Source organism: Excalfactoria chinensis, chromosome 6 (genome assembly GCF_039878825.1).
Source record: "Excalfactoria chinensis isolate bCotChi1 chromosome 6, bCotChi1.hap2, whole genome shotgun sequence".
Classification (NCBI taxonomy): domain Eukaryota; kingdom Metazoa; phylum Chordata; class Aves; order Galliformes; family Phasianidae; genus Excalfactoria; species Excalfactoria chinensis.
The window spans coordinates 2,765,205-2,777,233 of NC_092830.1; the positions used below are offsets into that span (position 1 = coordinate 2,765,205).

The window sequence follows — 12,029 nt, forward strand, 5'->3', positions numbered from 1 at the left end:
CATAGCCCCAGAATCGAGCAGGTCTCTCCCGGCCCCCCAGCACCTCATGGTCACCTCTTTAATGACCTGCAGACCCTCACAGTGACCCGGGACACCCCCTGATACTTCGAAGACAACCCCCGCTGGCACCACGACCCCCCTTGGTGCACCAAGGACCCCCTTCAATCCTTTCAGACACGCCCCGCGGCCCACAGCCTCCCTCAGACTCCCCGAGACCCCTCTGTCCCCGCTTCGCCCCTCACGCCCCACCGGAGGCGGCCCCGACCCGTCCCGTTCCGCCCCGTTCCGCGGCCGTGGGTGAGTCACACGCCGGGCGGGGGCTGCGGCGCGGAGCGGAGCTGAGTAGCGGAGGGAACAGAGCCATGGCCCCGCCGCTCGCCGTCTTCCTGCTGCTGCTGGAGCTGCTGCTGGGCCGCGGTGAGTGCTCGGGGGTCCCCGGGGAGCCGCCCCCGCGGAGGGAGCCGTCGCGGGTGGATGCTGCTGTTTGCGGTCGGGATGCTGCGAGGGCTGGAGTGGGGCAGGCTGCCGTGCCTACCCCGCATCAGCTCTGCCCGTCGGGTTCCCCAGGAGTCGGCGCGGTGCTGCGGGAGGAGCTGGCCCACGTCGAGCGGTACGAGACGACGGTGCCACGACGCGTACCGGCGCCCCGGGCGAGGAAGGACTTCTCCGTGTCACCGGTGAGTAGGGACGCGCCCCCAGCATAGCGCCAGTGGGGCTGTGCCCAGCAGCGCTGTGCCCCAACTCCAGCAGAGCTGTGCCCCGATCTGAGCAATGCTGTACTCCAAACCCGGCAGCACTGCAGCTCAGATTTTCATCCCAGTACCACCTTGGTGCAGCATCCCTCACGGCCTTGCAGCGTGCCTGAAGGGAGGGGATTCGATGAGTGGAGAGTGGAATGTGAAGCCGGCTCATGCTTGCCGTTTCCTTACTGGATGAAGTTTGGATGCATTGCATTGCATTGCATGGAAGTTGTAGCATCTTTTCTGGATTGTTTCTGGCCGAAATGGGAGCGGAGAGCAGAACAGACTGTTAGGGAGGGTGATGCTGGATGCTTTCTTTGGGCCGTTTTGTGGCGTGGGCACTCCTTGTGGTCTCTGATCCTGTGACATCTGGTCTGTCCTTAAGCAGGAATGTGCAGAGTCTGTCCAGGATGTAAGCCCTTTTCTTGCTGTGTTTGCTGAAGTTTTCTTTTTCTCCTCTGGGAATGGGAAATAAGAATCAGAAAGTCTCAGCAGCCCACATGAAAGAAAACAAGTGCTATTTTTTCAGAAACCTCATAGTCTGGGGAGGGAATGGGGTTTGACTTGGGAGATTTGGCATTTGGGTGATGATGGCCATGACCCAAGAGGGCCTTTCCTCATTGCCTTGAAAGAAGTGGAATTCAGGTAGAAATGAGGATTTGTATTGTAGAACAAAAGCCTTCAGCACCCAGTGAGAGGCCCAGGTCATTCTACAGCAGGTTTCTCTGTGATTCAGACCCTTACTGATAAAACAGCTCCAAAATCCTCTCCCTGAAAGCATCTGCTTTCTCTGCTCTAGAAAATCAAACATGTCCACAAGATGAGTGCTGCTATTTAAAGACACCATCTGTGCTGGCGGGCAGCTTTGCACCTCACTGTGGTCCCCTGCTTCCCCATGCAAAAAGGGCCTGGAGAAGGATGGGGATGGTGAAGGAGATGCTGCACAGGAGACCTGCCCCCATCCCATGGCTGTTGCAGCTGCACTGCCCCACTGACCCCTTCCCAGTTCCTCTGTGGTTCCTGAGAGCCCCAGGAGCTACCAAGAACAGAAAAGTTCTACTTTGTGGATACTGCACATGGGAACGCTGATAATGAGAGAAGAATTTGGATGACTTTCATGACCTCTGCTTCCTGCAGAGTCCCTGGGGTGTTGGCAGTGGTGATGGTGGTAATGATGATAAATGCTGTCAGCTGGAGGCTAAGCTGAGTACCTCACTTAGGTGGAATGCTTGTCTCATCCCAGAAGAGCTGAGCACATGGAGAACCCCCAGGGATGTGCAGCATCTCCATGGGGCTGGGGCTGAGTGAATGTCAGGGTCATAACAACCATAGGGTGATGTCCAGAAGTCCCTTCTGCTGGCACTGCAGTGCCACTGGGGGAACTGACACACAGGAAGCTGAGCTTTGCTCTCTGTAGCAGATGAGAGCCCGAGTCATGCTGCTTTCTAACCATGAGGTGGCAAGTTAGATCAGCAGGAGATAAGGAAGTCTGCTGGTGAAGGCAGTTGGAGAGCTTTGTGGTTCAGCCTGTGAGTAAGCACTGAGCTCAGCCCCAAAAAAGCAGCTAATGAGTTGGAAACCTCAGTTTCTGGTGTGGCCAGCTGTGGCTGTAACTCAGCCACGGGAAGCCAGACCTGCTGACTTCACTCCATGGCTGTGACCTGCCTGCTGGCTCAGGATGTGCTGGAGATTCGCATCATTGCCTGCATACTTTGCTTCTGCCTGATTTCCTGTCTTTGCTGGATGAGCTTGCGTGCGGCCAGTGAGGAACATGGCTCCCTGTCCTGTAGCTCACTACCAGTGGGCTGCCTGTAGACCCCACATCATTCATGGGCAGGACTGAGATCAAGGCAACAGGATCCTCTCTTCTGCAGCTTAGCTCCTGGTGACAGTGGGTTTGTGTTGCTGTTTTGTCTCATGCAGAGCACCTACCCAGAACATGTCCTCTACGGTGTCCGTGCTGAGGGCAGGGACTACCTGCTGCACCTGGAGAAGAACAGGTGAGTGCAACTGGGCTGACACTGGGCTGGCAGAGTCCCCACCTGGGAGGTCTGGAGCAACACTTTCTGTCCCGTCTCCAAAGCTGGCACTGCTGCTGACATCCCTGTCTTGGTTGGCAGGGAGCTGCTGGGGCAGCGTTACACTGAGACGCATTATCTGGCTGACGGCACTGAGGTCACAGTGGAGCCAGATGTTCAGGTATGGCGCTGGAGTCGCTGCTGGAAAAGGAGCTTTTGGGGCAATAAAGGTACTGGCAGTGGCGTGGGGGCGGTATCATGCTTCTTGTGTTGCTAGGGCTAGTGGCCTGAGGTGGGACCCACTCCACACCCCTGCTATGGGCACGAACATCTGCCACTAAACCAGGTTGCCAGCCTGGCCTTGAGCACCTCCAAGGACTTGGCAACCACACCTTCTCTGGACAGCCTGTGCCAGGGTCTCACCACCTTCTGAGTAAATAATTCCTTCCTAATGCCTAATGTAAATTTTCCTTCTGTTTGTTTAAAGCTGTTACCTCTTGTTCTATCACTACGCTCCCTGGTGATGAGCTACAGGCACCTCAGCCTAGGTTCAAGACATGGCACATGTCCTGGTTGAACTTGAGGTTCACACAGGCCCACCTCTTAAGCCTCTCCAAGTCTCTCTACATGACATTCCTTCCTCCAATGTGTTGACAGCACCACACAGATTGGTGTCATCTGTAAACTTGCTGAGCATGCACTCAATCTCACTATTCATGTCACTGATAAAGATATTAAATAGTATTGGTTTGGTCCCAGTGTGAATCCCTGAAGGACACCACTTGTTTACCTGTCTCCATTTGGATGTTCAACCATTGAGTGCAACTCTGGTCGTAATCGAAACTCAGTCAGTTCCTTATCCACCAAGTAATCCCTCCATCAAACTCACATCTCTCCAATTTAGGGGCAGGAGTGTTGTGGAGGATTGAACCAAAAGTCGTACGGAAATCTAGGAAGATTAAGTTAGTTGCTTTTCCTTTGTCTGCTATTGCAGTCACTCCAATGTAGAAGGCCACACACCTCTTTTCTGGGTTGCAGGACCACTGCTTTTACCAAGGCCACGTTGAAGGTCATGCCAACTCTGCAGCAAGCATCAGCACATGTAGTGGGCTCAGGTAGGACCTGTGACAAAACAGGAGTGAGGAAAATGGGAAAAAAAGCCCTAATTGTCCCCAGCTGCCACTGTGCTGATCTCCATGGCTTCATCTCCTGCATGGAATCTGCCTGTCCTGCATGGTTTCTGCCAGGTTGTCTGCACCCTGGCCTTACAACTGTCCTCTCTCTTGGCAGTGGCTTTTTCCGTGTGAATGAGACCATCTTCCTGCTGAAGCCTCTGGATGAACATGAGGCTGGCCAGCATGCAGTGTACAGAGCATCCCACCTGCACATGAAACGCAGTGCCTGCCTGGAGGCTGCCTTGGAGTATGACCACGACACCAAGATTGCTGCACCCCTGAAGCTCTATCGCTGGGTTAGGGATTGCACTGATTTTTCTTACTGTAGCTGAGTCTGCGAGAGTTCTACAGCCAGTGAAGCTGCAATAAGAATTGGGCCATGCTCCTCTCTGACCCATGGACCTGCATGTACCAAGCCTCACCCCGTGCATAGACTTACAGGGCCTCTCTCCTGCCTTGCAGCTTTAGCAGGCTGGGACTATTCCTGTTACGCTGTCTGAAACACCTGGAAAAAAAAACAATATTAGAAAGCAGATCTAGAAGAGCTCCTGACCTTGTATAGTGTTAGAACAAATCCCATAGGAGTGTCAATGGTAGGGATCTTTCCCCAAATCTTTCCCTGAGCTCACTTCCATCTTCCCTTCCAGAAATCAGCGCGCTTGCACAGAGGGCCTCGATATGTGGAGCTGGTCCTGGTTGTGGATAATGAGGAGGTAAGGGAAGGTGGGCACGCGTTTCCACTCTCTTCTGCAGCTGTCGGGAGGAGGAACTGATCTGGGAACCTCTCTGTGTCCTTCTCCTAGTTCAGGAAGTACAAGGACTTGCGCAGGGTACAGAATCGCATGAAGGAAATCGTCAACCATGTTGACAAGGTGAGCCCAGAGTCCCCAGTGCCAACATAGGACTGCACTCGCTCTGGTCAAAGCTGAGAGAGGGCTGGAATGAATCCAGCCTCACACTGTGAAGTGGAGCACAGTTTCCAGCAACTGATGGGGTATGCAAAATGGGCATTAGAAGTGGTTCAGCTCTCTCTCAGGGAGAGCACTCAGCCCTCAACATGCAAAGGCTGTTGTTGCTTGGCTAGGATGACAGTGACCTGAGGTTGGTGACAGGTCCCAAAGGGAGGTGGGATCTTCACTCTGCTGTGCAGCTTGGATCCAAGCTCTCCTTCTGGCCTGTATCCCCTTGCAGCTTTATCAACCTCTTGGCCTGCGTGTGGCCTTGATTGGCTTGGAGGTGTGGAGCAACAAGGACAAAATCACTGTTAGTCGCAAGGCAGAGGAGACACTGGAGAACTTCCTTCGCTGGCGGGAGAAAGACCTACTGAAGAGGAAGCAGCACGACAATGTCCAGCTGATCACGTAAAGGGGTTGGATGATACGCCTTCCCTGCAGCCCTGTTAGTGGATGGGTTCCATGCCCATGGTCATGTTTTCTTCCTACAGGGGTATAGACTTCCATGACACGACTGTAGGGCTGGCAAAGAAGCTTGCTATGTGCACCAGGGACTCAGGCGGTGTCAATCAGGTGGGTCCTGCATGCCATGAGGGTTCTGGTGGATCTGAGCCATAAGGAGCCTTCAAGAGCTGCTCTGCAGACAAGGGGCTTCTCCCACCACCTGTCAGATGACCACAAGACTTGATTTGCAATTGCTCCTTGGTTATTTTGGTTGTGCTCCTAATCCCTTTGGTGGAGCATGGTGGTCAGCCATAGAAACAACCGAGAGACGTATTTGAATATAGTTGCAATATCTCTACTGACTTATGCCCCTGAAAGACCAGTCTGGCTGTCTTCAGAGGCTATGGGGCCAGATTTTGTCTTCAGTTATCTCCATCTAGAGAAGAGAAGACTCTGGGGAGACCTCACAGAAGCCTTTCATTACCGAAAGCAAGTTACAGAGTAGCTAGGGGGGGTATTTTTTATCATGGAGTGTAGTGATAGGGCAAGGGGAACTAAAAGAGGGGAGCTTTAGATTAGATATTAAGAAGAAATTATTCACTACAACAATGTGGCACTGGTGTTATAGAATCATAAAATTGCCAAGGTTGGAAAAGGCCTACAAGATGTCCAACATCATCTACCACTGATATTTCCCCACTAAAGCATGTCACATAATATGACATCTAAATGTTTCTTGAACACCTCTAGGGATGGTGACTCCATCCTCTCCTGGTGCAACTTGAGGCCATTCCCTCTAGTCCTATTGTCAGTTACATGGGAGAAGAGGCCTACTTCACCACAACCTCCCTTCAGGCAGTTGTAAAGGGCAACAAGGTCTCCCCTGAGCCTCCTCTTCTTGAGGCTAAACAATCTCAATTCCCCCAGCCTCTCACCAGAAGACTTGTGCTCCAGACCCATCACAGTTTCGTTGCCCTTCTCTGAACACACTCAAGGGCCTTGATGTCTTTCTTATAGTGAGGGGCTCAAAAATGAGCACTGGTGAGGTGCAGCATTGCCTCATGGGAATGCACCATTCCCCTGTGTTGAGAGCAGGGGAATGATCGTCACCTGCTCCTGGTAGCTGCACGATTTCTGATACAAGCCAAGATGCCACTGGCCTTCTTGGTCACCTAAGCACACTGCTGGCTCATGTTCAGCAGACTGTCAACTAACATCCCCATGTCATTTACTTCCACCCAGCTCACCAGCCACTCTGTCCAGCACCCAGCACCTCTCCTAAAGTTCATAGAGTTGGCCTCAGCCCAACGATACAGTCTGTCCAGATCCCTCTGTAGATCTTCCTGCCCTCAGGCAGATTGACACTTCCTCCCAAGTTGGTGTCATCTGCAAACTTACTGAGGGTGCACTCAACGCCCTTGTTCAGGTCAGCAATAAGGATACTGAACAGAAAAGGCCCCAGTACTGACCCTTGGGGAACACCAATCATGACCAGTCACCAGCTAGATTTAACTCCATTTACCACTCTCTGGGTTCGGCCCTCCAGCCAGTTCTTTACCCAGCAAAGCGTGTACCAGCCGAAGCCATGTGATGCCAGTTTCTTAAGGAAGGTACTGTGGGAGACAGCGTCAAAGGCTTTGCTGAAGTCCAGGTACACTACATCAGCAACCTTGCCCTCATCCATCAGGTCGGCCACTCGATTATAGGAGATGAGGTTGGTCAAGCAGGACCTGCCTTTCACGAACCCACGCAGTCTGGGTCTGATGCCCCAGCTGTCCTGCAGGAGCAGGTTGTCCAGTGAAGCTGTGGGTGCCCCATCCCTGGAGGTGTTCAAGGCCAGGCTAGATGAGAATTTGGGCACCCTTGTCTAGCGGAAGGTGACCCATGGCAGTGGCTGGAAACCAGATGATCTTTAAGGTCCCTTCCAACCCAAACCATTCTATGGTTCTATGATTCTCCTTTGGCATGGGATGAATTGCAGGCAGCAGCAAGGCCCAGCAGAAAGCAGCTAAAAAAGCCTCAGAAGGCCCCACAAAGAGGAGCCATCTGCACCGTGTTTGGCTTGTTCTTCCATAGGACCACAGTTTGGATCCTATTGGTGCTGCATCCACCATGGCTCACGAGATGGGACACAACCTGGGAATGTCTCATGATGAAGACATTGATGGCTGCCACTGTCCTGTCAGAAAAGAACATGGAGGATGTGTTATGGCAGCAAAGATCAGGTGAGTGAAGGAGAAAGTGTGAAGAAAGAGTAAAGAGCAGCCCTGGGTTGCACTATTTCCAGATGTTCTCCAGCACTGTGTTGATGAGAGCTGAAGTGAAGCTCATGGAATGGTCAGGTCTGAAGGAATGCTAATCATTTCTATCTCTGACTTTGAAGCTAGATGTGCATTTGCTAGGGGTTGTCCAGCTGCAGTCTGGGCCATCGGTTACCCAGCTCTCCTCATGACTGCCTGGTTTTGTGCCCTCCAGCTCGGCTTACCCCAGACTCTTCAGCACCTGCAGTGAGCAGGACATGTGGCAGTTCCTTGAAGACCCCAAGACCAGCTGCTTGCTGAATGTCCCTGGAGCAGATGAGCTGTATGGGGAGCCAGTGTGCGGGAACCAGTTTGTAGAGCGGGGAGAGGAGTGTGACTGCGGCAGGCCGGAGGTATGGTCTGGGAGCTCAGAGGGAACTGAGACACCATTGCTCAGACTTGGAGAGGGTGATGCATGTTTCTTCCTGCCACTGTGATTTGCAAGGCTTCCTGACTCACCTTTCTTGTGCTCCATATGTTTGTGCTGAAGAATAGCTTCAGAAAGGTGTTTGTTAAGGTGGATGTGTGTCCCATTTTGCACTGTTCTGGGACATCCCAAAGAAGGAGATGTGACCCACATATCTGCATGTTGGCAGTGATCCACACAGAAGATGTTTGTGTCTCTGATGGGTCCCCAGTCAGGCAGTGAGGTGATGCTGCTGTGTCTTGGACCAGAGCAATGCTGTGCATTTGCCTCATGGTTGGGCCATTTCATGCCCATGGTTACTGCCCTGCCCTCAGCATCTGCTGACCTGACAGCTCCCTGAAATGAAGGAGAGGGTCTTTCAAGGGATGTTTGGGAAGGCTGTGTCCCTTCCTCTTTCATTCTTTCTCTGCAGCATGGATTTATGGCAGTGGGGTTTTCCCTCTGGATCTTGCAGCTGAAACAAAGCCAAGACTTGTCAGCTCTCTGGGGTCCCACCAATGCAGGCCCCATGCAACTCCTCTTCCTTTGGAGCCTGCTTGGCTGTGCCAGCTCAAAACCAAGCCCTTTTGGCTTCATCTTCTCAAGACCTGCCCTATAGTAAGCAGGAAATAGTCTCCGGGGTGGTTCCCTCACCAAAACCACCTCATGCATGAGCTTGTTTAAGCCTCCAGAGCTGGGGCTCCAGCCCACGGCTGCTGATGTGTCACCAGCCCCAGGCTTGCTGAGATGGGGTGAGATTTTCGACTGCCTGTGGGAGGGCAGGGAGGCTGAGAGGGCCACAGTCATCCCTGTCCCCTTGTGTGCCTCACAGGAGTGCTCTGACCGCTGCTGCGATGCTGCCACTTGCCACCTGAAGGAGGGGGCTGAGTGTGCACGGGGTGACTGCTGCCAGGACTGCAAGGTACTACGTGGGGTCTCATGGCTCTTTGGGGGCTTCCTTCTGTGACGGGAGAGTCTGAGGACCACTGACTGTCTGAAACCAGCAGTTCTGGGGGAGGAGTGCTGCTTTCTGTCAGTGCTCTGGCTGTGCAGGCAGTCAGCATCTCAGGTGGGAGATGATGACACTCCCACGTTCTGTGCAGGTGAAGGCTGCTGGCATTCTGTGCCGGGCCAGCAAAAATGACTGCGACCTTCCCGAGCGCTGTACTGGCCTCAGCTCCGAGTGTCCAGAGGACGTCTTCCAGGAGAATGGCATCCCCTGCCAGGGTGGCCGTGGCTACTGCTACAACGGGGCCTGCCCCTCTCATGCTGAGCAGTGCCGCCTGCTCTGGGGCGCAGGTAGCACTGCTTCCTCACCCACGTGCTGCAACCCTGCGCTGTGCCACATCCACGGAGGTGGTGTGGCACCTGGCATGGGGACTGCCATTGGCTTGCTGCAGCTCTGGCTCCACGTGACCCTCTTGCTCTGTGCCTCCTGCAGCCGCTCAGGTGGCTCCTGATGAATGCTTCAAGCACAACAGCAGGCAGGATCGCAACCTCCACTGCATGACCGAGTCTGGGAGGAGGCCCTGCAGCCCCAGGTACGGAGAAGGGAGGCTGTTCTTGTTTCCATCACTGGCCGTAGGGCCGAGCAAGGCTCCATGGGACTGACACCACTCTGCTCACAGGGATGTGAAGTGTGGCACGCTGCTATGCATGAGTGACACCAGCAGCCCCGCCCTCGGCAGCGGCTTCTTCACACTCTCCTTTGGCCGCTTCAAGTGTAAAGCAGCCCTTGACAGCAGTGATGCCAATGAGATGACAGACAGCCTCCAGCTGGTGCCCACTGGCACCAAGTGTGGGGAGGAGATGGTGAGCACTGAAGGAATGCTCTGGGGAGGCAGAGGTGGCTCCCAGCCACAGGGCCACACTTACAGCCCCTCACCCATGCACAGGTCTGCTATGCCGGGCGCTGCCAGAACCTTCTGGTCTATGGCAAGAAGAACTGCTCAGCTAAGTGCAATGGCCATGGGGTGAGTTGTGCCTGCTTGCGGCTGACGTTAACAGTGCTCCTACTGACCCCTTGGTGGGTGCCCAGACTACCCTGTGTACCTTCAGGTGTGCAATCACAAGCGGGAGTGCCACTGTGAGCTGGGGTGGGCACCACCATACTGCCAGCACAAAGTCTTGGAGCTCACAGCAGGTAGAGTGTTTTGTGCTGGGATGGGGGACCAGGGTCCCACTGGGCATCCCTAGAACAGGAGAGCCCATCCCAATGCCGACTGGCTCTCTGCAGGGGCCAGCAGCATGGTCCTGCCAGCCGTGCTGGCAGTGCTGGTGCTGTCCAGTATCCTGATCGGTGGAGGCACTGTGCTGCTCAGAGGCAAGGGGAAGAAGTACTTCCAGAAAGGGTAAGGGGCCTTACTGGGGGATGAAGGCACAGCTGTGCAAGCTGAGCTGAGGGCAATGCTGTTGCCTGTTGGCCCTTTGTCCCACAGGAGGATCTCCAGCAGACCTGCCACCGGCCTCAGCAACCCACTGTTTCAGGAAGGTGCCCGGCCACACCAGCTGTCCCACCGCACCATCAGCAGCCCCAGCCTGCTCAGTACTACGGCAGCCCTACGCAATGCCCGGCCCCTTGTGCCCAGCTGCCTGCTCCTGCAGGTAGGAGTGCGGTGAGGGGCCCCAGGGTGGGAGCGGGATTTCCAGTGGGACAGACTCTTGGTCTGAGAGATCTCATGCCCTGGGCTTGATGTCCTTGTCTTGTGGGCATTGGTGTCTTGCCTCCTGGTGCAAGACTGTTCCTCTGCTCCAAAGCCAGCCCACAGTCCCGTGCTCAGGTCCCTCCCTGGTATGTGGATGAGGGACTCAAGCCTTTTATTTTCTGGCCCTCAGGAGAAGCCAAAGCCACCCACTAAACCTCTGCCGGCTCTGAAAACCAAGAAGGTAGCTGCCACCTGTCCCAAGGTGCTGGTAGTGAGTTGTGGCTGGTGCTGCATGGGCAGCCACCTCACTTCTCTTACCCCTTGCTACCCCTACCAGCCCTGCAATATGGCAGCAGGAGAACCGCTGCCGCCAGCTCCACCTGCCAAGCCCCTGGCACTCTCATACCAGCCATGTGCCATCCCGGCCCTGCCCCAGGTGAGCTGCACCTTGTGCCCCTCCCATTTCCTCCCTGGGAACCTGGTGCCCACTAACACCCCCTCCTTCTTACCTTACCAGCAAAGTGTATGCCCCAAGGTGGCCCTGAAGCCACCAGCAAGCAGGAGGTGACATAGGACAGCACAGCTGCAGGTCCTGGCACTTCTGCAGGATGGCAGAGGATCACAAAGCGCCACTGGTACTTGAATTGCTCACCAGACACCTTGGACAGCACCTGTGTTTACAGACATTTTTGTGCCTTAATGGACTTGGTAGCTTCATGGATTGCCCAGACAGCCATGAGCAAGGGGACCAGGTGCAGGGGCATCACTGAAACCACTCTTCTCCACCGGAGACCCCCAAAAGGACATTTCCTTCTTTCCTCTTTGCCCCACTCCCCAAGCCCCTCCTGATGCCTGCTCTGATTTGGAGGCCTTAACTGGGTGCCCTGTGCCCTACTGCAGTGAAGATGGCCTGCTCCTCACACCCTGACCCTGCTGGGGCTGCAGCGGGCGGCTCCTACCTCCAAGCACACAAGAATGCTGTGCTTGCCCTGCATCAAGCCAGGCCTGGCTTCACAGCAGCAGTCCTCCTTTTCTGGTTCTTAGCTCTCAAGTTACCACTCAGGCTCCTGCTCTCCTGAAATAAGACTTCCCAGGAGCATTTTACAACAGCCAACTATTAATTTCTGATTGTTGTGTGACTGCTTTGCACCCTTTGCTGTGGAACTGGTCCTCCTCACTTTTTATATAATTTAGGTCAGATACTTTTATACAAATAAAGACTGAAGATAGCAGTGGCTCAGTGTGTTGTGTCACAGAGCTGCAGGGCAGGAGGGGGCACTGGGGCAGTGTGTGACATCCCACGTGGCATCCTCCCATGTGGGTATGAGGAAGACAGGGAAAAACACTC

At 54.4% G+C, this 12,029-nt stretch overlaps 1 protein-coding gene across 3 annotated transcripts; it reads left to right on the top strand.

Moving 5' to 3' along the window:
* Positions 1-275: 275 nt before the first annotated feature.
* Positions 276-11,916, top strand: ADAM8 (ADAM metallopeptidase domain 8). 3 transcript variants are annotated; one of them, XM_072340083.1, is made up of 23 exons: positions 276-417; positions 568-677; positions 2,664-2,740; positions 2,861-2,939; positions 3,797-3,873; positions 4,049-4,229; positions 4,581-4,646; positions 4,737-4,805; positions 5,125-5,294; positions 5,378-5,459; positions 7,407-7,555; positions 7,806-7,983; positions 8,869-8,958; positions 9,140-9,335; positions 9,478-9,577; positions 9,665-9,848; positions 9,932-10,009; positions 10,095-10,179; positions 10,273-10,387; positions 10,475-10,640; positions 10,872-10,922; positions 11,019-11,117; positions 11,199-11,916. In XM_072340083.1, exons 1-23 carry the CDS (start codon positions 363-365, stop codon positions 11,247-11,249), a joined length of 2,508 nt encoding a protein of 835 aa, XP_072196184.1. In that variant the 5' UTR covers positions 276-362; the 3' UTR covers positions 11,250-11,916. The 3 variants fall into 3 exon arrangements, with proteins under 3 accessions (XP_072196184.1, XP_072196185.1, XP_072196186.1); XM_072340084.1 differs by lacking the exon at positions 4,049-4,229 and having other exon boundaries at positions 4,742-4,805; positions 11,199-11,915; XM_072340085.1 differs by lacking the exons at positions 276-417; positions 568-677; positions 2,664-2,740 and having other exon boundaries at positions 2,921-2,939; positions 3,753-3,873; positions 11,199-11,915.
* The last annotated feature ends 113 nt before the right edge of the window (positions 11,917-12,029 follow it).

Excerpts from the sequence above, each read along its gene's own strand:
- ADAM8 (XM_072340083.1), top strand. The coding sequence starts at position 363 with ATGGCCCCGCCGCTCGCCGTCTTCCTGCTGCTGCTGGAGCTGCTGCTG. Across the intron at positions 2,741-2,860 it reads CTGCACCTGGAGAAGAACAG|GGAGCTGCTGGGGCAGCGTT; the intron begins GTGAGTGCAACT and ends CTTGGTTGGCAG. Across the intron at positions 9,336-9,477 it reads CCGCCTGCTCTGGGGCGCAG|CCGCTCAGGTGGCTCCTGAT; the intron begins GTAGCACTGCTT and ends TGCCTCCTGCAG.